Below are 24,063 nucleotides of genomic sequence, written 5' to 3'. Positions count from 1 at the left end.
GAGAGAGGTGTAGACTTACTTGGTGGGGGGATGAGAGGGGGAGCCTGGCTGACGTTGGGAGGAGGGGGGAGGAATGGGGGAGGAGGGATGTTTGGGGGGAGGGGGCCGGGGGGGAAGAAGGGGGGCATCTTGTTGGGGTTTGGCTCAGCGTCCGACGACGAGTGTTCCGAAATCACCTAGACAACGAAGAAACGGCCAAATCACAAGCGGGTATGTGATTCAACAGCCAATGGAACAGTTACATTGACTTCTATGAAGGTCCTTTCATGTGTCCGTGTAGGGTTGTCCAGACACCAGTATTACCAGACTAAATAGTCCTTTAAAAACACGCTCTGCTTTAGCCTTCAACATAAACTCATGTGACTCTGGGTGTCAACATAAGCTTTTCATAACAGGACTGTTTTCCTCCAGAAATGACAGAAGCGTTCCTGGAACATTTAAAACTAGCTAGTTATTTATTGTTTATAACTGACGTTTTGGACTCGATGTGTCAATGTATGGCTCATTATTTTATTTCAATTAATAATATATATTTTTCTGTTTAGCTCCCCATAATATACACTGACTTTACAAAACATTAAGAACAACTACCTAAATATTGGGTTGTGTGTGTGTACCTGGATGTAGTTTCTCTCCAGGTGTGTGTGTGTGTGTGTGTGTGTGTGTGTGTGTGTGTGTGTGTGTGTGTACCTGGATGTTGTTTCCCTCCAGGTGTGTGTGTGTGTGTGTGTGTGTGTGTGTGTGTGTGTGTGTGTGTGTGTGTGTGTGTGTGTGTGTGTGTGTACCTGGATGTAGTTTCTCTCCAGGTGTGTGTGTGTGTGTACCTGGATGTAGTTTCTCTCCAGGTGTGTGTGTGTGTGTGTGTGTGTGTGTGTGTGTGTGTGTGTGTGTGTGTGTGTGTGTGTACCTGGATGTAGTTTCTCTCCAGGTGTGTGTGTGTGTGTGTACCTGGATGTTGTTTCCCTCCAGGTGTGTGTGTGTGTGTGTGTGTGTGTGTGTGTGTGTGTGTGTGTGTGTGTGTGTGTGTGTGTGTGTGTGTGTGTGTGTGTGTGTGTACCTGGATGTTGTTTCCCTCCAGGTGTGTGTGTGTGTGTGTGTGTGTGTGTGTGTGTGTGTGTGTGTGTGTGTGTGTGTGTGTGTGTGTGTGTGTGTGTGTGTGTGTGTGTGTGTACCTGGATGTTGTTTCCCTCCAGGTTGTGTCTTCGTCGTCCCTCCACTCTGCTGATGGTAGCAGTCCCTCCTCCGATCACGTCGATAGTACCACTGGTCTTCCTGAACACAACCACACCGTGAGTCATTAAGCAGACCATGGTCCCCAGAACAACAGGAGCGGTCACGGCTAAGTGCCTTGCTCAAGGGCTCATGAGATGCTTCACCTAGTTGGCTCTGGGATTCCAACCTTTCAGTTACAGGCCCAATGCTCTAAACCACTAGACTACCTGCCGTCTACTCAGTCATTAATCTGAGTTTATACTCTCTACCAACTAATACACCACGCACAGTACCTAACCACACGCACAGATCAGTACCTAACCACACGCACAGATCAGTATCTAACCACACACACAGATCAGTACCTAACCACACACACAGATCAGTATCTAACCACACGCACAGATCAGTACCTAACCACACGCACAGATCAGTATCTAACCACACGCACAGATCAGTATCTAACCACACGCACAGATCAGTATCTAACCACACACACAGATCAGTACCTAACCACACGCACGCACAGATCAGTACCTAACCACACGCACAGATCAGTACCTAACCACACACCGCACAGATCAGTATCTAACCACACACACGCACAGATCAGTATCTAACCACACACACGCACAGATCAGTACCTAACCACACACACGCACAGATCAGTACCTAACCACACGCACGCACAGATCAGTACCTAACCACACGCACAGATCAGTACCTAACCACACACACAGATCAGTACCTAACCACACGCACACACAGATCAGTACCTAACCACACGCACACACAGATCAGTACCTAACCACACGCACAGATCAGTACCTAACCACACGCACACACAGATCAGTACCTAACCACACGCACACACAGATCAGTATCTAACCACACGCACACACAGATCAGTATCTAACCACACACACAGATCAGTACCTAACCACACGCACAGATCAGTACCTAACCACACGCACAGATCAGTACCTAACCACACGCACAGATCAGTACCTAACCCCACACGCACAGATCAGTACCTAACCAAACGCACAGATCAGTACCTAACCAAACGCACAGATCAGTACCTAACCACACGCACAGATCAGTACCTAACCACACGCACAGATCAGTACCTAACCACACGCACAGATCAGTACCTAACCACACGCACAGATCAGTACCTAACCACACGCACAGATCAGTACCTAACCACACGCACAGATCAGTACCTAACCACACACACAGATCAATCAGTACCTAACCACACACACAGATCAGTACCTAACCACACGCACAGATCAGTACATAACCACACACACAGATCAGTACCTAACCACACACACACAGATCAGTACCTAACCACACGCACACAGATCAGTACCTAACCACACGCACACAGATCAGTACCTAACCACACGCACACAGATCAGTACCTAACCACACGCACACAGATCAGTACCTAACCACACGCACACACAGATCAGTACCTAACCACACGCACACACAGATCAGTACCTAACCACACGCACGCACAGATCAGTACCTAACCACACGCACAGATCAGTACCTAACCACACACACGCACAGATCAGTACCTAACCACACACACACACACACACACACCACCACACACACACACACACAGATCAGTACCTAACCACACACACACACACACAGATCAGTACCTAACCACACACACAAAGATCAGTACCTAACCACACACACCCACAGATCAGTACCTAACCACACACGCACAGATCAGTACCTAACCACACACACGCACAGATCAGTACCTAACCACACACACGCACAGATCAGTACCTAACCACACACACGCACAGATCAGTACCTAACCACACACACAGATCAGTACCTAACCACACACACAGATCAGTACCTAACCACACACACACACAGATCAGTACCTAACCCCACACACAGATCAGTACCTAACCACACACACACAGATCAGTACCTAACCCCACACACACACACACACACACACACACACACACACACAGATCAGTACCTAACCACACGCACAGATCAGTACCTAACCACACGCACAGATCAGTACCTAACCACACGCACACACAGATCAGTACCTAACCACACGCACACACAGATCAGTACCTAACCACACACACACACAGATCAGTACCTAACCACACACACGCACAGATCAGTACCTAACCACACACACACACAGATCAGTACCTAACCACACACACACACAGATCAGTACCTAACCACACGCACAGATCAGTACCTAACCCCCCCCCCCCCCACACACACACACAGATCACACACACACACACAGTACCTAACCACACGCACGCGCGCACACACACACACATCAGTACCTAACCACACACACACAGATCAGTACCTAACCACACACACACAGATCAGTACCTAACCACACACACACAGATCAGTACCTAACCCCACACACAAGTACCTAACCCCACACACACACACACACACACACACACACACACACACACACACACACACACACACACACACCAGTACCTAACCACACACACACAAGTACCTAACCACACACACACACAGATCAGTACCTAACCACACACACAAGTACCTAACCCCACACACACACACACACACACACAGATCAGTACCTAACCACTACACACACACACAGATCGGTACCTAACCCCACACACACAGATCAGTACCTAACCACACACACACACAAAGATCAGTACCTAACCACGCGCACACACACACACACACACACACACAGATCAGTACCTAACCACCACACACTGACAGATCAGTACCTAACCACCACAGATCAGTACCTAACCACCACAGATCAGTACCTAACCACCACAGATCAGTACCTAACCACCACAGATCAGTACCTAACCACCACAGATCAGTACCTAACCACCACAGATCAGTACCTAACCACCACAGAGTCAGTACCTAACCACCACAGAGTCAGTACCTAACCACCACAGAGTCAGTACCTAACCACCACAGATCAGTGACAGGACACTAAAGTCAGAAAGGACAACACAGTATTACTAACACACACACGATGTAGAATCTGTTATTACATGTCTATAACATGTCTATCACCTGTCACACACACGTGAGTCAATGTGCATACATGTGTTGCATTTAAATGTGTTTACTGTTGCCATGGTGATGACTCCCGTTAAACTTAACGTTGCCGTGGTGACCATTGTTGTCTACCACGTTGTGCCCTAACGACGTGATGCGACTACGACGTTGGTTACTAGTTTATTGGCTGAGGGAACTTAAAATGAATTTATTTTTTTGAAATAGCATCTGGAAAAGACACAATAGTGTACATGAATGTATCAGTGTGTTGTGTGAACAAGCCCCATCCCACTCACGTATAGTAGGACATGTCCTGAACGGGAGGAGCAGTCCACTGTGGGGGGGAGATCCTACCATCAGAGGGAGAGGAGGAAACAGTTAGACCTCCCCTCACACACTCAGAGGAACTCATTCATGTGTACAGTGAGAGGAGAAGAAAAAAAAGGAAGCAAGCTTGTGTGTGTCCGTCTGTCTGTCCGTCTGCCTGTCGGTCCGTCTGCCCGTCTGCCTGTCTGTCGGTCCGTTTCTCTGTCGGTCCGTCTGCCTGTCGGTCCGTTTCTCTGTCGGTCCGTCTGCCTGTCGGTCCGTTTCTCTGTCGGTCCGTCTGCCTGTCGGTCCGTTTCTCTGTCGGTCCGTCTGCCTGTCGGTCCGTTTCTCTGTCGGTCCGTTTCTCTGTCGGTCCGTTTCTCTGTCGGTCCGTCTGCCTGTCGGTCCGTTTCTCTGTCGGTCCGTTTCTCTGTCGGTCCGTCTGCTCTGTCGGTCCGTCTGCCTGTCGGTCCGTCTTGCTCTGTCGGTCCGTTTCTCTGTCGGTCCGTTTCTCTGTCGGTCCGTCTGCCTGTCGGTCCGTTTCTCTGTCGGTCCGTCTGCCTGTCGGTCCGTTTCTCTGTCGGTCCGTCTGCCTGTCGGTCCGTTTCTCTGTCGGTCCGTCTGCCTGTCGGTCCGTTCTGCTCTGTCGGTCCGTTTCTCTGTCGGTCCGTTTCTCTGTCGGTCCGTTTCTCTGTCGGTCCGTTTCTCTGTCGGTCCGTCTGCCTGTCGGTCCGTTTCTCTGTCGGTCCGTTTCTCTGTCGGTCCGTCTGCCTGTCGGTCGGTCCGTCTGCCTGTCGGTCGGTCCGTCTGCCTGTCGGTCGGTCTGCCTGTCGGTCAGTTTCTCTGTCGGTCCGTCTGCCTGTCGGTCCGTCTGCCTGTCGGTCCGTTTCTCTGTCGGTCCGTCTGCCTGTCGGTCCGTTTCTCTGTCGGTCCGTCTGCCTGTCGGTCCGTTTCTCTGTCGGTCCGTCTGCCTGTCGGTCCGTTTCTCTGTCGGTCCGTTTCTCTGTCGGTCCGTTTCTCTGTCGGTCCGTTTCTCTGTCGGTCCGTTTCTCTGTCGGTCCGTCTGCCTGTCGGTCCGTCTGCCTGTCGGTCCGTTTCTCTGTCGGTCCGTTTCTCTGTCGGTCCGTCTGCCTGTCGGTCCGTCTGCCTGTCGGTCCGTTTCTCTGTCGGTCCGTCTGCCTGTCGGTCCGTTTCTCTGTCGGTCCGTCTGCCTGTCGGTCCGTTTCTCTGTCGGTCCGTCTGCCTGTCGGTCCGTTTCTCTGTCGGTCCGTCTGCCTGTCGGTCCGTTTCTCTGTCGGTCCGTCTGCCTGTCGGTCCGTCTGCCTGTCGGTCAGTTTCTCTGTCGGTCCGTCTGCCTGTCGGTCCGTCTGCCTGTCGGTCCGTCTGCCTGTCGGTCCGTCTGCCTGTCGGTCCGTTTCTCTGTCGGTCCGTCTGCCTGTCGGTCCGTCTGCCTGTCGGTCCGTTTCTCTGTCGGTCCGTCTGCCTGTCGGTCCGTCTGCCTGTCGGTCCGTTTCTCTGTCGGTCCGTCTGCCTGTCGGTCCGTTTCTCTGTCGGTCCGTCTGCCTGTCGGTCCGTCTGCCTGTCGGTCCGTTTCTCTGTCGGTCCGTTTCTCTGTCGGTCAGTTTCTCTGTCGGTCCGTCTGCCTGTCGGTCCGTCTGCCTGTCGGTCCGTCTGCCTGTCGGTCCGTCTGCCTGTCGGTCCGTCTGCCTGTCGGTCCGTCTGCCTGTCGGTCCGTCTGCCTGTCGGTCAGTTTCTCTGTCGGTCCGTCTGCCTGTCGGTCCGTCTGCCTGTCGGTCCGTCTGCCTGTCGGTCCGTCTGCCTGTCGGTCCGTTTCTCTGTCGGTCCGTTTCTCTGTCGGTCCGTCTGCCTGTCGGTCCGTTTCTCTGTCGGTCCGTCTGCCTGTCGGTCCGTTTCTCTGTCGGTCCGTCTGCCTGTCGGTCCGTTTCTCTGTCGGTCCGTCTGCCTGTCGGTCCGTTTCTCTGTCGGTTCGTCTGCCTGTCTGTCCACTGCCAGACCGTGTTTTGCCAAATCCTCTACCAGAGATAATACATGAGTCTCTCATGTCTCTTAAGCAGTCCAAGGCTAACCTTACCGTCTGTCTGTACCTGTCCTAGGCTAACCTCACCGTCTGTCTGTACCTGTCCTAGGCTAACCTCACCATCTGTCTGTACCTGTCCTAGGCTAACCTCACCGTCTGTCTGTACCAGTCCTAGGCTAACCTCACTGTCTGTCTGTCTGTCTGTACCAGTCCTAGGCTAACCTCACTGTCTGTCTGTCTGTCTGTACCAGTCCTAGGCTAACCTCACTGTCTGTCTGTCTGTACCAGTCCTAGGCTAACCTCACCGTCTGTCTGTCTGTACCAGTCCTAGGCTAACCTCACCGTCTGTCTGTCTGTACCAGTCCTAGGCTAACCTCACCGTCCGTCTGTCTGTACCAGTCCTAGGCTAACCTCACCGTCCGTCTGTCTGTACCAGTCCTAGGCTAACCTCACCGTCCGTCTGTCTGTACCAGTCCTAGGCTAACCTCACCGTCCGTCTGTCTGTACCAGTCCTAGGCTAACCTCACCGTCCGTCTGTCTGTACCAGTCCTAGGCTAACCTCACCGTCCGTCTGTCTGTACCAGTCCTAGGCTAACCTCACCGTCCGTCTGTCTGTACCAGTCCTAGGCTAACCTCACCGTCCGTCTGTCTGTACCAGTCCTAGGCTAACCTCACTGTCTGTCTGTCTGTACCAGTCCTAGGCTAACCTCACCGTCCGTCTGTCTGTACCAGTCCTAGGCTAACCTCACCGTCCGTCTGTCTGTACCAGTCCTAGGCTAACCTCACTGTCTGTCTGTCTGTACCAGTCCTAGGCTAACCTCACCGTCTGTCTGTCTGTACCAGTCCTAGGCTAACCTCACCGTCCGTCTGTCTGTACCAGTCCTAGGCTAACCTCACCGTCTGTCTGTCTGTACCAGTCCTAGGCTAACCTCACTGTCTGTCTGTCTGTACCAGTCCTAGGATAACCTCACCGTCTGTCTGTACCAGTCCTAGGCTAACCTCACCGTCTGTCTGTACCAGTCCTAGGCTAACCTTACCGTCTGTACCAGTCCTAGGCAAACCTCACCGTCTGTCTGTACCAGTCCTAGGCAAACCTTACCGTCTGTCTGTACCTGTCCTAGGCTAACCTTACCGTCTGTCTGTACCTGTCCTAGGATAACCTCACCGTCTGTCTGTACCAGTCCTAGGATAACCTTACCGTCTGTCTGTACCAGTCCTAGGCTAACCTTACCGTCTGTCTGTACCAGTCCTAGGCTAACCTTACCGTCTGTACGTGTCCTAGGCTAACCTCACCATCTGTCCGTACCAGTCCTAGGCTAACCTTACCGTCTGTCTGTACCTGTCCTAGGCTAACCTCACCGTCTGTCTGTACCTGTCCTAGGCTAACCTCACCATCTGTCTGTACCTGTCCTAGGCTAACCTCACCGTCTGTCTGTACCAGTCCTAGGCTAACCTCACCGTCTGTCTGTCTGTACCAGTCCTAGGCTAACCTCACCGTCTGTCTGTACCAGTCCTAGGCTAACCTCACTGTCTGTCTGTCTGTACCAGTCCTAGGCTAACCTCACTGTCTGTCTGTCTGTCTGTACCAGTCCTAGGCTAACCTCACTGTCTGTCTGTCTGTACCAGTCCTAGGCTAACCTCACCGTCCGTCTGTCTGTACCAGTCCTAGGCTAACCTCACCGTCCGTCTGTCTGTACCAGTCCTAGGCTAACCTCACCGTCTGTCTGTACCAGTCCTAGGCTAACCTCACCGTCCGTCTGTCTGTACCAGTCCTAGGCTAACCTCACTGTCCGTCTGTCTGTACCAGTCCTAGGCTAACCTCACCGTCCGTCTGTCTGTACCAGTCCTAGGCTAACCTCACCGTCCGTCTGTCTGTACCAGTCCTAGGCTAACCTCACTGTCTGTCTGTCTGTACCAGTCCTAGGCTAACCTCACCGTCCGTCTGTCTGTACCAGTCCTAGGCTAACCTCACTGTCTGTCTGTCTGTACCTGTCCTAGGATAACCTCACCGTCTGTCTGTACCAGTCCTAGGCTAACCTTACCGTCTGTTTCTACCTGTCCTAGGCTAACCTCACCGTCTGTCTGTACCAGTCCTAGGCTAACCTTACCGTCTGTTTCTACCTGTCCTAGGCTAACCTCACCGTCTGTCTGTACCCGTCCTAGGCTAACCTCACCGTCTGTTTCTACCTGTCCTAGGCTAACCTTACGGCTCTTGTTCATCTGAGGACCTGTGTACAGCTCTTACCTGGTAGTGTTCATGTTCATGGATGACTTGTAGAGGCTGGCTGGAGTGGGGAAGTCAGGTTTGGACGTGTGGATGGGTAAACTCACTTCCTTCTCATTCCCTGTCCTGCCCTGCTGAACCTGAGGGGAGTAGAGTAGGACATCTTTAGGTTTATAACATCATCATTAAATGGACGTCTTTGTTTTAAACAACTCTGGTTTGTCTGGTTTACACTGATTATCATATGGCAATTCAATGAGCCAGAGAAGGAAGGGAATTGAAGAGGGCGAGGAGAGCCAGAGAAGGAAGGGAATTGAAGAGGACGAGGAGAGCCAGAGAAGGAAGGGAATTGAAGAGGGCGAGGAGAGCCAGAGAAGGAAGGGAATTGAAGAGGGCGAGGAGAGCCAGAGAAGGAAGGGAATTGAGGAGGGCGAGGAGAGCCAGAGAAGGAAGGGAATTGAGGAGGAGGAGGAGAGCCAGAGAAGGAAGGGAATTGAGGAGGAGGAGGAGAGCCAGAGAAGGAAGGGAATTGAGGAGGAGGAGGAGAGCCAGAGAAGGAAGGGAATTGAGGAGGAGGAGGAGAGCCAGAGAAGGAAGGGAATTGAGGAGGAGGAGGAGAGCCAGAGAAGGAAGGGAATTGAGGAGGAGGAGGAGAGCCAGAGAAGGAAGGGAATTGAGGAGGAGGAGAGCCAGAGAAGGAAGGGAATTGAGGAGGAGGAGAGCCAGAGAAGGAAGGGAATTGAGGAGGAGGAGAGCCAGAGAAGGAAGGGAATTGAGGAGGAGGAGAGCCAGAGAAGGAAGGGAATTGAGGAGGAGGAGAGCCAGAGAAGGAAGGGAATTGAGGAGGAGGAGAGCCAGAGAAGGAAGGGAATTGAGGAGGAGGAGAGCCAGAGAAGGAAGGGAATTGAGGAGGAGGAGAGCCAGAGAAGGAAGGGAATTGAGGAGGAGGAGAGCCAGAGAAGGAAGGGAATTGAGGAGGAGGAGAGCCAGAGAAGGAAGGGAATTGAGGAGGAGGAGAGCCAGAGAAGGAAGGGAATTGAGGAGGAGGAGAGCCAGAGAAGGAAGGGATGTGAGGAGGAGGAGAGCCAGAGAAGGAAGGGATGTGAGGAGGAGGAGAGCCAGAGAAGGAAGGGATGTGAGGAGGAGGAGAGCCAGAGAAGGAAGGGAATTGAGGAGGAGGAGAGCCAGAGAAGGAAGGGAATTGAGGAGGAGGAGAGCCAGAGAAGGAAGGGAATTGAGGAGGAGGAGAGCCAGAGAAGGAAGGGAATTGAGGAGGACGAGGAGGAGAGCCAGAGAAGGAAGGGAATTGAGGAGGACGAGGAGGAGAGCCAGAGAAGGAAGGGAATTGAGGAGGACGAGGAGGAGAGCCAGAGAAGGAAGGGAATTGAGGAGGACGAGGAGGAGAGCCAGAGAAGGAAGGGAATTGAGGAGGACGAGGAGGAGAGCCAGAGAAGGAAGGGAATTGAGGAGGACGAGGAGGAGAGCCAGAGAAGGAAGGGAATTGAGGAGGACGAGGAGGAGAGCCAGAGAAGGAAGGGAATTGAGGAGGACGAGGAGGAGAGCCAGAGAAGGAAGGGAATTGAGGAGGACGAGGAGGAGAGCCAGAGAAGGAAGGGAATTGAGGAGGACGAGGAGGAGAGCCAGAGAAGGAAGGAAATTGAGGAGAACGAGGAGGAGAGCCAGAGAAGGAAGGGAATTGAGGAGGACGAGGAGAGCCAGAGAAGGAAGGGAATTGAGGAGGAGGAGGAGATCCAGAGAAGGAAGGGAATTGAGGAGGAGGAGGAGAGCCAGAGAAGGAAGGGAATTGAGGAGGAGGAGGAGAGCCAGAGAAGGAAGGGAATTGAGGAGGAGGAGGAGGAGAGCCAGAGAAGGAAGGGAATTGAGGAGGAGGAGGAGGAGAGCCAGAGAAGTAAGGGAATTGAGGAGGAGGAGGAGGAGAGCCAGAGAAGTAAGGGAATTGAGGAGGACGAGGAGAGCCAGAGAAGGAAGGGAATTGAGAGGAGGAGGAGAGCCAGAGAAGGAAGGGAATTGAGAGGAGGAGGAGAGCCAGAGAAGGAAGGGAATTGAGAGGAGGAGGAGAGCCAGAGAAGGAAGGGAATTGAGGAGGAGGAGGAGAGCCAGAGAAGGAAGGGAATTGAGAGGAGGAGGAGAGCCAGAGAAGGAAGGGAATTGAGAGGAGGAGGAGAGCCAGAGAAGGAAGGGAATTGAGAGGAGGAGGAGAGCCAGAGAAGGAAGGGAATTGAGAGGAGGAGGAGAGCCAGAGAAGGAAGGGAATTGAGAGGAGGAGGAGAGCCAGAGAAGGAAGGGAATTGAGAGGAGGAGAGACAGAGAAGGAAGGGAATTGAGAGAAAGGGAGATCAGAAAATAAGAGAAGGTGTTCCAGAATGGTCCAGAATGTTCCAGGATGGTCTAGCGGTCTAAGCCGCTGCCTCCGGTACACGTGTCTACGGTGCAGGCATAGGTTTAGAAACCAACCAACAAGCCGACTCGCGCTATAGTAGACTAACAGCTCCCATAGCTAGGTTATTTATCATCCAATAAGATTATGTAGTACCTGTCTTGAAGACATCAAACTGGGAGAAGCTACTTAAGCTAGCTAAGGTTAGCTAGCTAGCTAGGCTAATTGAGGCTACAGTGCCTGGGCTTTCTAATCCTACAGTTACAAATAACAACAACTCCATTCATAATATTAAGTAGCAGTCTACTGGTTGGCTCTTGGTCGTTGTAGCCTTTACTTCTCCTTTAACTTTTAATTCTGTTATTTTAATTCCATCTTCCATTGACTAGATATCTCTTACGTTTTGCCCCACACAGAGCGAGGCTCTATGGCTGTAACCTATTGCTGCTTTGGTGACTTGTGATTGGCCAACAACAACAACCAGCAGCAGCTGCACGCGTCACCCATGAAAAGAAAAGAGGAACAGCAGCATGAATTATAACATCGCTCTCACGTTCAGACCTGTACGGGGCCCTTCCGGACCAGAGACTCCTGACAATCCGATTCGACCTCGACCCGTGACATTATTTAGAATTCTGGGTAACAGATCAGGGCTCGGGTATTCGGGTACAGGTGGATCCGTAAAGCCCTCCAAGTGGAGGAGGTGTTGTATCTTACAGTGATTTAGCTGGTAGTGGAGGGGGTGTTGTATCTTACAGTGATTTAGCCGGTAGTGGAGGGGGTGTTGTATCTTACAGTGATTTAGCCGGTAGTGGAGGAGGTGTTGTATCTTACAGTGATTTAGCTGGTAGTGGAGGGGGTGTTGTATCTTACAGTGATTTAGCTGGTAGTGGAGGGGGTGTTGTATCTTACAGTGATTTAGCCGGTAGTGGAGGGGGTGTTGTATCTTACAGTGATTTAGCCGGTAGTGGAGGGGGTGTTGTATCTTACAGTGATTTAGCCGGTAGTGGAGGAGGTGTTGTATCTTACAGTGATTTAGCCGGTAGTGGAGGAGGTGTTGTATCTTACAGTGATTTAGCCGGTAGTGGAGGAGGTGTTGTATCTTACAGTGATTTAGCCGGTAGTGGAGGAGGTGTTGTATCTTACAGTGATTTAGCCGGTAGTGGAGGAGGTGTTGTATCTTACAGTGATTTAGCCGGTAGTGGAGGAGGTGTTGTATCTTACAGTGATTTAGCCGGTAGTGGAGGAGGTGTTGTATCTTACAGTGATTTAGCCGGTAGTGGAGGAGGTGTTGTATCTTACAGTGATTTAGCCGGTAGTGGAGGAGGTGTTGTATCTTACAGTGATTTAGCCGGTGGTGGAGGAGGTGTTGTATCTTACAGTGATTTAGCCGGTGGTGGAGGAGGTGTTGTATCTTACAGTGATTTAGCCGGTGGTGGAGGAGGTGTTGTATCTTACAGTGATTTAGCCGGTGGTGGAGGAGGTGTTGTATCTTACAGTGATTTAGCCGGTGGTGGAGGAGGTGTTGTATCTTACAGTGATTTAGCCGGTGGTGGAGGAGGTGTTGTATCTTACAGTGATTTAGCCGGTGGTGGAGGAGGTGTTGTATCTTACAGTGATTTAGCCGGTGGTGGAGGAGGTGTTGTATCTTACAGTGATTTAGCCGGTGGTGGAGGAGGTGTTGTATCTTACAGTGATTTAGCCGGTGGTGGAGGAGGTGTTGTATCTTACAGTGATTTAGCCGGTGGTGGAGGAGGTGTTGTATCTTACAGTGATTTAGCCGGTGGTGGAGGAGGTGTTGTATCTTACAGTGATTTAGCCGGTGGTGGAGGAGGTGTTGTATCTTACAGTGATTTAGCCGGTGGTGGAGGAGGTGTTGTATCTTACAGTGATTTAGCCGGTAGTGGAGGAGGTGTTGTATCTTACAGTGATTTAGCCGGTAGTGGAGGAGGTGTTGTATCTTACAGTGATTTAGCCGGTAGTGGAGGAGGTGTTGTATCTTACAGTGATTTAGCCGGTAGTGGAGGAGGTGTTGTATCTTACAGTGATTTAGCCGGTAGTGGAGGAGGTGTTGTATCTTACAGTGATTTAGCCGGTAGTGGAGGAGGTGTTGTATCTTACAGTGATTTAGCCGGTAGTGGAGGAGGTGTTGTATCTTACAGTGATTTAGCCGGTAGTGGAGGAGGTGTTGTATCTTACAGTGATTTAGCCGGTAGTGGAGGAGGTGTTGTATCTTACAGTGATTTAGCCGGTAGTGGAGGAGGTGTTGTATCTTACAGTGATTTAGCCGGTAGTGGAGGAGGTGTTGTATCTTACAGTGATTTAGCCGGTAGTGGAGGAGGTGTTGTATCTTACAGTGATTTAGCCGGTAGTGGAGGAGGTGTTGTATCTTACAGTGATTTAGCCGGTAGTGGAGGAGGTGTTGTATCTTACAGTGATTTAGCCGGTAGTGGAGGAGGTGTTGTATCTTACAGTGATTTAGCCGGTAGTGGAGGAGGTGTTGTATCTTACAGTGATTTAGCCGGTAGTGGAGGAGGTGTTGTATCTTACAGTGATTTAGCCGGTAGTGGAGGAGGTGTTGTATCTTACAGTGATTTAGCCGGTAGTGGAGGAGGTGTTGTATCTTACAGTGATTTAGCCGGTAGTGGAGGAGGTGTTGTATCTTACAGTGATTTAGCCGGTAGTGGAGGAGGTGTTGTATCTTACAGTGATTTAGCCGGTAGTGGAGGAGGTGTTGTATCTTACAGTGATTTAGCCGGTAGTGGAGGAGGTGTTGTATCTTACAGTGATTTAGCCGGTAGTGGAGGAGGTGTTGTATCTTACAGTGATTTAGCCGGTAGTGGAGGAGGTGTTGTATCTTACAGTGATTTAGCCGGTAGTGGAGGAGGTGTTGTATCTTACAGTGATTTAGCCGGTAGTGGAGGAGGTGTTGTATCTTACAGTGATTTAGCCGGTAGTGGAGGAGGTGTTGTATCTTACAGTGATTTAGCCGGTAGTGGAGGAGGTGTTGTATCTTACAGTGATTTAGCCGGTAGTGGAGGAGGTGTTGTATCTTACAGTGATTTAGCCGGTAGTGGAGGAGGTGTTGTATCTTACAGTGATTTAGCCGGTAGTGGAGGAGGTGTTGTATCTTACAGTGATTTAGCCGGTAGTGGAGGAGGTGTTGTATCTTACAGTGATTTAGCCGGTAGTGGAGGAGGTGTTGTATCTTACAGTGATTTAGCCGGTAGTGGAGGAGGTGTTGTATCTTACAGTGATTTAGCCGGTAGTGGAGGAGGTGTTGTATCTTACAGTGATTTAGCCGGTAGTGGAGGAGGTGTTGTATCTTACAGTGATTTAGCCGGTAGTGGAGGAGGTGTTGTATCTTACAGTGATTTAGCCGGTAGTGGAGGAGGTGTTGTATCTTACAGTGATTTAGCCGGTAGTGGAGGAGGTGTTGTATCTTACAGTGATTTAGCCGGTAGTGGAGGAGGTGTTGTATCTTACAGTGATTTAGCCGGTAGTGGAGGAGGTGTTGTATCTTACAGTGATTTAGCCGGTAGTGGAGGAGGTGTTGTATCTTACAGTGATTTAGCCGGTAGTGGAGGAGGTGTTGTATCTTACAGTGATTTAGCCGGTAGTGGAGGAGGTGTTGTATCTTACAGTGATTTAGCCGGTAGTGGAGGAGGTGTTGTATCTTACAGTGATTTAGCCGGTAGTGGAGGAGGTGTTGTATCTTACAGTGATTTAGCCGGTAGTGGAGGAGGTGTTGTATCTTACAGTGATTTAGCCGGTAGTGGAGGAGGTGTTGTATCTTACAGTGATTTAGCTGGTAGTGGAGGAGGTGTTGTATCTTACAGTGATTTAGCTGGTAGTGGAGGAGGTGTTGTATCTTACAGTGATTTAGCTGGTAGTGGAGGAGGTGTTGTATCTTACAGTGATTTAGCTGGTAGTGGAGGAGGTGTTGTATCTTACAGTGATTTAGCTGGTAGTGGAGGAGGTGTTGTATCTTACAGTGATTTAGCTGGTAGTGGAGGAGGTGTTGTATCTTACAGTGATTTAGCTGGTAGTGGAGGAGGTGTTGTATCTTACAGTGATTTAGCTGGTGGTGGAGGAGGTGTTGTATCTTACAGTGATTTAGCTGGTAGTGGAGGAGGTGTTGTATCTTACAGTGATTTAGCTGGTAGTGGAGGAGGTGTTGTATCTTACAGTGATTTAGCCGGTAGTGGAGGAGGTGTTGTATCAGTGATTTAGCTGGTAGTGGAGGAGGTGTTGTATCTTACAGTGATTTAGCTGGTAGTGGAGGAGGTGTTGTATCTTACAGTGATTTAGCTGGTAGTGGAGGAGGTGTTGTATCTTACAGTGATTTAGCTGGTAGTGGAGGAGGTGTTGTATCTTACAGTGATTTAGCTGGTGAGTGGAGGAGGTGTTGTATCTTACAGTGATTTAGCTGGTAGTGGAGGAGGTGTTGTATCTTACAGTGATTTAGCTGGTAGTGGAGGAGGTGTTGTATCTTACAGTGATTTAGCTGGTAGTGGAGGAGGTGTTGTATCTTACAGTGATTTAGCTGGTAGTGGAGGAGGTGTTGTATCAGTGATTTAGCCTGTAGTGGAGGAGGTGTTGTATCTTACAGTGATTTAGCTGGTAGTGGAGGAGGTGTTGTATCAGTGATTTAGCTGGTAGTGGAGGAGGTGTTGTATCAGTGATTTAGCTGGTAGTGGAGGAGGTGTTGTATCTTACAGTGATTTAGCTGGTAGTGGAGGAGGTGTTGTATCTTACAGTGATTTAGCTGGTAGTGGAGGAGGTGTTGTATCTTACAGTGATTTAGCTGGTGGTGGAGGAGGTGTTGTATCTTACAGTGATTTAGCTGGTAGTGGAGGAGGTGTTGTATCTTACAGTGATTTTGCTGGTGGTGGAGGAGATATTGACGACCTCCAGGCCCATCCTCAGCCTCTTCTGTTTGTCGCAGTAGCCCTTCCACGTGTCCTCGTTGAACCCATAGTTAAAGTAGTCAGACAGGTCAGCACCTACAGACACACAATCGTTTATTTATTTTTTTACAAACTCCTACCGAGCCTCTCAGTGTAAAAATGGACCAATCAGAAATGTAACCCCCTCCACTCTGTCAGAAGACACAGGAACACCTACCTGGTTTCCTCCACGGCTTCTCCTCGAATGTCTCCATGTCCACCTCCACTACTGGGACTCCATTGATGTTGCCTGGAGCCTCCAGATCCACACCCTTTGACTTGTTCCCTACTAGAGACAACAGAAACCAAAAACACCACATAGAAAAGAACCATTTAGAATATCTACCAGTATTAAAATATACAGAGGACAATTTAATACATCAATCAAAACTTTAAATCAACGATATCTACATTTATACCATCTAGTTCCATTTAGCTGCCAAAGACACGGCGGCGGGAATGGACACCTATGGTGGTGAAAATAGACACCTATGGTGGTGAAAATAGACACCTACGGCGGTGAAAATAGACACCTATGGTGGTGAAAATAAATAGACACCTACGGCGGTGAAAATAAATAGACACCTACGGCGGTGAAAATAAATAGACACCTACGGCGGTGAAAATAGACACCTACGGCGGTGAAAATAGACACCTACGGCGGTGAAAATAGACACCTACGGCGGTGAAAATAGACACCTATCCAGACATGGCGGTGGGAACGGACACCTATATTAGCCTGTACTATACATTTCCCACTCCATGTAGGCTAATGTAAAGTCAAGTGCATAGAACAGGTGATGGACAGAATACTACAGTACCTGTTCCATAGGGTCTGGTTCCTGCTGTCTTTATGTTCAGGTTAACAGGAGCCACTCCATACGTCCTGCAACAACAAACCAGACATGTCAACAACAACAACAACACAATTTAACGCTACAGCGTCAAAGGATGTGAAATACAATAGATGAATTCAGGCTCATCGGCCGTACTTGAAACCCCTTATCTGGGAATAATAAGGACAGATCGGCTTAGACATTACGGTGAACTGTCCCTCTAAAGACTGTAGCTAGCATTTAACTTATCTTATAAAAAAACTATCAATCTTAACATAATCACTACTTAACTACACACGGTTGATGATATTACTAGGTTAACTAGCTTGTCCTGCGTTGCAAATAATCAATGTGGTGCCTGTTCATTTATCATCGAATCACAGCCTACTTCGCCAAACGGGTGATGATTTAACAAGCGCATTTGCGAAAAAAAGCACTGTCTTGCACCAATTTACCTAACCATAAAGATCAACGCCTTTCTTTAAATCAATACACAAGTATATTTTTTTTAACCTGCATATTTAGTTAAAATAAATGCATGTTAGCAGGCAATATTAACTAGGGAAATTGTGTCACTTCTCTTGCGTTCAGTGCAACAGAGTCAGGGTATATGCAGCAGTTTGGGCCGCCTGGCTCGTTGCGAACTGTGTGAAGACTATTTCTTCCTAACAAAGACCGTAATTTATTTGCCAGAATTGTATATAATTATGACATAACATTGAAGGTTGTGTAATGTAACAGCAATATTTAGACTTAGGGATGCCATCCGTTAGATAAAATACAGAACGGTTCCGTATTTCACTGAAAGAATAAACGTTTTGTTTTCGAAATTATAGTTTCCGGATTTGACCATATTAATGACCTAAGGCTCGTATTTCTGTGTGTTTATTATATTATAATTAAGTCTATAATTTGATAGAGCAGTCTGACTGAGCGGTGGTATGCAGCAGCAGGCTCGTAAGCATTCATTCAAACAGCACTTTCCTGTGTTTGCCAGCAGCTCTTAGCAATGCTTGAAACACAGCGCTGTTTATGGCTTCAAGCCTATCAACTCCCGAGATTAGGCTGGCAATACTATAGTGCCTATAAGAACATCCAATAGTCAAAGGTATATGAAATACAAATGGTAGAGAGAAATAGTCCTATAATTCCTACAAATAAAAGCTTCTTACCTGGGAATATTGAAGACTCATGTTAAAAGGAACCACCAGCTTTCATATGTTCTCATGTTCTGAGCAAGGAACTTAAACGTTAGCTTTTTTACATGGCACATAATGCACTTTTACTTTCTTCTCCAACACTGTGTTTTTGCATTATTTAAACCAAATTGAACATGTTTCATTATTTATGAGACTAAAGAGAATTTTATTTATGTATTATATTAAGTTAAAATAAAAAAGTGTTCATTCAGTATTGTTGTAATTGTCATTATTACAAATATATATGTACAAAAATGTTGGTCCTCCAATAATCAGTATCGGTGTTGAAAAATCCTAATCGGTGGACCGCTACTTTAAAGACTACAAAAATCTCTGAAACGGGAAACGCTTATCTCCCTCACTAGCTTTAAGCACCAGCTGTCAGAGCAGCTCACAGATCACTGCACCTGTACATAGCCCATCTATAATTTAGCCCAAACAACTACCTCTTCCCCTACTGTATTTATTTATTTATTTTGCTCCTTTGCACCCCATTATTTCTACTTTGCACTTTCTTCCACTGCAAATCTACCATTCCAGTGTTTTACTTGCTATATTGTATTTACTTTGCAACCATGGCCTATTTATTGCCCTACCTCCCTTATCTCACCTCATTTGCTCACATTGTATATAGACTTATTTTTATACTATATTATTGACTGTATGTTTGTTTTACTCCATGTGTAACTCTGTGTTGTTGTATGTTGTCGAACTGCTTTGCTTTATCTTGGCCAGGTCGCAGTTGTAAATGAGAACTTGTTCTCAACTAGCCTACCTGGTTAAATAAAGGACTTGTTCTCAACTAGCCTACCTGGTTAAATAAATTAATACATGTAAAAAAGACACGTACGTGTACTGTGGGGCTCCGGTCTTGATGTCTCCGATGGTGACGCGAACATCATCGTCATCATCGTCACTGTCGCTATCACTGTCATCATCATCATCTCCTGGCTCCTTCTCCTGAGAAAGAGAGGGGGGATACAGAGAGAGGGGGATGAGAGAGAGATGGAAGGGGGATACAGAGAGAGGGGGATGAGAGAGAGATGGAAGGGGGATACAGAGAGAGGGGGATGAGAGAGAGATGGAAGGGGGATACAGAGAGAGGGGGATGAGAGAGAGATGGAAGGGGGATACAGAGAGAGGGGGATGAGAGAGAGATGGAAGGGGGATACAGAGAGAGGGGGATGAGAGAGAGATGGAAGGGGGATACAGAGAGAGGGGGATGAGAGAGATGGAAGGAGGATACAGAGAGATGGGGATGAGAGAGAGATGGAAGGGGGATACAGAGAGATGGGGAGGAGGGAGAGATGGAAGGGGGATACAGAGAGAGGGGGATGAGAGAGAGATGGAAGGGGGATACAGAGAGAGGGGGATGAGAGAGATGGAAGGGGGATACAGAGAGATGGGGAGGAGGGAGAGGAACAAACAGAGAGACAGACAAGAGACAGAAACCGGATCAGAACCCATCTCCTGAACACATAACACAGTAGGTCCTGGAGGGTTTCCAGACCACATGAACTGACCAGGGGAAACTCCAGACCTTAATTACACACAAAGCCCAAGTCATCCCGCCTTGCACGTACAACGACAGGAGAAACACTGCCCCTCGGTCCCAAGTGGCACCATATTCCCTTTATAGTGCACTACTTTGGTCAAACGTAGTGCACTATAGGGGAATAGGGGGGAATTTGGGACACACTGGAGAATAGGTCTTACCTGAGCTTCCACTCCGTTGCCTGTAGTAACTGCCTCATCTGATTCAGTAGCAGGAACAGGTGCACTGAGGGTGGAAATATCGTCAATACATTCAGACTGAGGACGGAAATATCACCAATACATTCAGACTGAGGCTGGAAATATCACCAATACATTCAGACTGAGGCTGGAAATATCACCAATACATTCAGACTGAGGGTGGAAATATCACCAATACATTCAGACTGAGGACGGAAATATCACCAATACATTCAGACTGAGGACGGAAATATCACCAATACATTCAGACTGAGGGTGGAAATATCACCAATACATTCAGACTGAGGCTGGAAATATCACCAATACATTCAGACTGAGGACGGAAATATCACCAATACATTCAGACTGAGGACGGAAATATCACCAATACATTCAGACTGAGGCTGGAAATATCACCAATACATTCAGACTGAGGCTGGAAATATCACCAATACATTCAGACTGAGGCTGGAAATATCACCAATACATTCAGACTGAGGACGGAAATATCACCAATACATTCAGACTGAGGACGGAAATATCACCAATACATTCAGACTGAGGGCTGGAAATATCACCAATACATTCAGACTGAGGCTGGAAATATCACCAATACATTCAGACTGAGGACGGAAATATCACCAATACATTCAGACTGAGGCTGGAAATATCACCAATACATTCAGACTGAGGCTGGAAATATCACCAATACATTCAGACTGAGGACGGAAATATCACCAATACATTCAGACTGAGGGTGTAAATATCACCAATACATTCAGACTGAGGGCGGAAATATCACCAATACATTCAGACTGAGGCTGGAAATATCACCAATACATTCAGACTGAGGCTGGAAATATCACCAATACATTCAGACTGAGGGTGTAAATATCACCAATACATTCAGACTGAGGACGGAAATATCACCAATACATTCAGACTGAGGCTGGAAATATCACGACCAATAGATTCAGACTGAGGACGGAAATATCACCAATACATTCAGACTGAGGACGGAAATATCACCAATACATTCAGACTGAGGGTGTAAATATCACCAATACATTCAGACTGAGGGCGGAAATATCACCAATACATTCAGACTGAGGACGGAAATATCACCAATACATTCAGACTGAGGGTGTAAATATCACCAATACATTCAGACTGAGGCGGAAATATCACCAATACATTCAGACTGAGGCTGGAAATATCACCACCAATACATTCAGACTGAGGGTGGAAATATCACCAATACATTCAGACTGAGGCTGGAAATATCACCAATACATTCAGACTGAGGCTGGAAATATCACCAATACATTCAGACTGAGGGTGTAAATATCACCAATACATTCAGACTGAGGCTGGAAATATCACCAATACATTCAGACTGAGGACGGAAATATCACCAATACATTCAGACTGAGGCTGGAAATATCACCAATACATTCAGACTGAGGCTGGAAATATCACCAATACATTCAGACTGAGGCTGGAAATATCACCAATACATTCAGACTGAGGCTGGAAATATCACCAATACATTCAGACTGAGGCTGGAAATATCACCAATACATTCAGACTGAGGCTGTAAATATCACCAATACATTCAGACTGAGGCTGGAAATATCACCAATACATTCAGACTGAGGGTGGAAATATCACCAATACATTCAGACTGAGGACGGAAATATCACCAATACATTCAGACTGAGGGCGGAAATATCACCAATACATTCAGACTGAGGGTGGAAATATCACCAATACATTCAGACTGAGGCTGGAAATCACCACCAATACATTCAGACTGAGGTTGGAAATATCACCAATACATTCAGACTGAGGCTGGAAATATCACCAATACATTCAGACTGAGGGCTGGAAATATCACCAATACATTCAGACTGAGGGTGGAAATATCACCAATACATTCAGACTGAGGCTGGAAATATCACCAATACATTCAGACTGAGGTTGGAAATATCACCAATACATTCAGACTGAGGTTGGAAATATCACCAATACATTCAGACTGAGGCTGGAAATATCACCAATACATTCAGACTGAGGGCGGAAATATCACCAATACATTCAGACTGAGGACGGAAATATCACCAATACATTCAGACTGAGGGTGGAAATATCACCAATACATTCAGACTGAGGGTGGAAATATCACCAATACATTCAGACTGAGGCTGGAAATATCACCAATACATTCAGACTGAGGGTGGAAATATCACCAATACATTCAGACTGAGGGTGTAAATATCACCAATACATTCAGACTGAGGACGGAAATATCACCAATACATTCAGACTGAGGTTGGAAATATCACCAATACATTCAGACTGAGGTTGGAAATATCACCAATACATTCAGACTGAGGACGGAAATATCACCAATACATTCAGACTGAGGGTGGAAATATCACCAATACATTCAGACTGAGGGTGTAAATATCACCAATACATTCTGACACATCCTGTAAACAATACAACAGAGAAAGTTGAGACAACTCAGTAACAGGCTTAGACACAAACGGGTGGAGGACTAAGAACTCACCTGACAGCAGCGGTTAGTTTGGCCTCTTCCTCATCAGCTCTCTCATCATCATCTACAAGGGAAACGACCATTCATTAACTAAACGGTAAAATGTCAACAATAAAGTCATAGATTACAATATCTAACGTTACCACCTAGCTATATAACTTACATAGCTAGCTAGCCACGTTTGTTCGTTAAGAAGATCAATGCAAACGAACCATTCATATCCAACGCTTCTGTCCATTGTATTTTCCACATACCGGTAACTAGCTAACTACAAACTGAGCAAAGTGCAACCTTTGGTGCAATCCTGAAGGATATGCTGTTAGCGTTAGCGAGTCGGCTTTTACAGTACGCTAGGCCAACACATGCAGCACCACGGCTTATGCTTTAGCTAACTAGCTACACTAACTACTTCAATCATTAGGTAGCATCTGTGCTAATGCTTTGTAGTTGTAAGCTAGTTGCATGTGGCCTAGTTATAACTCGAACAACTTAGCTAATGTTTTTATTCATTGTAACACCTCTTTACCTCCGTACAGCCACTCTTCTTCCTCGTCTCCGCCATCTCCCGCACTCGCGTCGGCCGGGGTTGTTTTGTCTGCCGCCTCTTCCGCAGACATCTTCTTTAACAAGCGGTAAGAAAGTGCCTTTCACGAAGATCGCAACTCTGTTATCCAGCTAGCGAGCTAGCTAACGAAACAACCCGGATAGTAGTAAATGCACACGACAAAAAAATAAATAATGTTAAAACAGCAGAAGTCGTCATAAATGATTGCACTATCTTGAAGCGCGGAAAATATCCACTTGATACATTTTGATTTAGACGAGCTGGCGGCGGACAGTGTACCCGGAAGTAATCCTTCAACAGAGGGCAAGCAAACTGTCTTCCTATTGGTCTAGCGAGAATCTGTCGGCGGATATCAAAAACCGAATGTTTTTTGGTAATTTATTAGTAATTTTTAATTTAATTTTTTATTATTCAAAATACAGATCAACAATTTACATTCTTACATCAAAACATTACATCAAAACAGAACGCAGGTATTAATGAGAAAATACTGGAACAAACAAAAAATATTAAAGAATGAAACATTCTAGTGCAATTGTAATCACTCTGAAAAAAATCTTATTGTAATGATTTAGGAAGATGTTATTCTTGTTATTGTTCACTAGGGTTAATGTTTTAATAAAATAGGTATCAAAAATCGAATGGTTCATGCGCATTTTGGCCCGCGATGACGAATGGAGTAACGTTTTAAAGACACAAGAGGGCGAAATAACATCCATCATGTTTTCTGGGACTCCGCATGAAGTTGTTTTTATTATTGAAGGACAATGTAGCAGACCACTCCCTGTAATACATCTATTGGCTATTTTGTTCATCACAACAAATATGTGTTGATACGTACACCATTGGTGACTACATTGTGGACAACTATTCTGCTAATTCTTGTATACACTATACCTGTATGCTAATCATGAATACACTTCTTATAGCGTCCCACACAAACATGCAA

The 24,063-nt window shown here is 47.5% G+C and overlaps 1 protein-coding gene across 3 annotated transcripts in view; it reads right to left on the bottom strand.

The window, feature by feature from the left end:
- Positions 1–23,416, bottom strand: part of LOC106594676 (pre-mRNA 3'-end-processing factor FIP1) — a 36,597-nt gene extending 13,181 nt beyond the window's left edge. Inside the window, exons 1-11 of one of the 3 annotated variants that reach the window (XM_082973959.1) lie at positions 23,076–23,416; positions 22,562–22,613; positions 19,972–20,035; positions 19,106–19,215; positions 17,042–17,106; positions 16,399–16,509; positions 16,147–16,277; positions 8,895–9,013; positions 4,602–4,655; positions 1,173–1,272; positions 20–176 (exon numbers count right to left, since the gene is read on the bottom strand). In XM_082973959.1, the coding sequence (XP_082830085.1) occupies positions 20–176; positions 1,173–1,272; positions 4,602–4,655; positions 8,895–9,013; positions 16,147–16,277; positions 16,399–16,509; positions 17,042–17,106; positions 19,106–19,215; positions 19,972–20,035; positions 22,562–22,613; positions 23,076–23,166 (1,054 nt within the window). In that variant the 5' untranslated portion in view covers positions 23,167–23,416. The remainder of the gene's footprint in view (positions 1–19; positions 177–1,172; positions 1,273–4,601; positions 4,656–8,894; positions 9,014–16,146; positions 16,278–16,398; positions 16,510–17,041; positions 17,107–19,105; positions 19,216–19,971; positions 20,036–22,561; positions 22,614–23,075) is intronic. The other 2 variants (XM_082973960.1, XM_082973961.1) reach the window with 2 other exon arrangements.
- Between the last annotated feature and the right edge of the window lie 647 nt (positions 23,417–24,063).

Source organism: Salmo salar, chromosome 04 (assembly GCF_965601325.2).
Source record: "Salmo salar chromosome 04, fSalSal1, whole genome shotgun sequence".
NCBI classification, from domain to species: Eukaryota; Metazoa; Chordata; class Actinopteri; order Salmoniformes; family Salmonidae; genus Salmo; species Salmo salar.
Note: the sequence above shows the minus strand (reverse complement) of the source record. Positions and strands in the feature narration are given on the sequence as shown.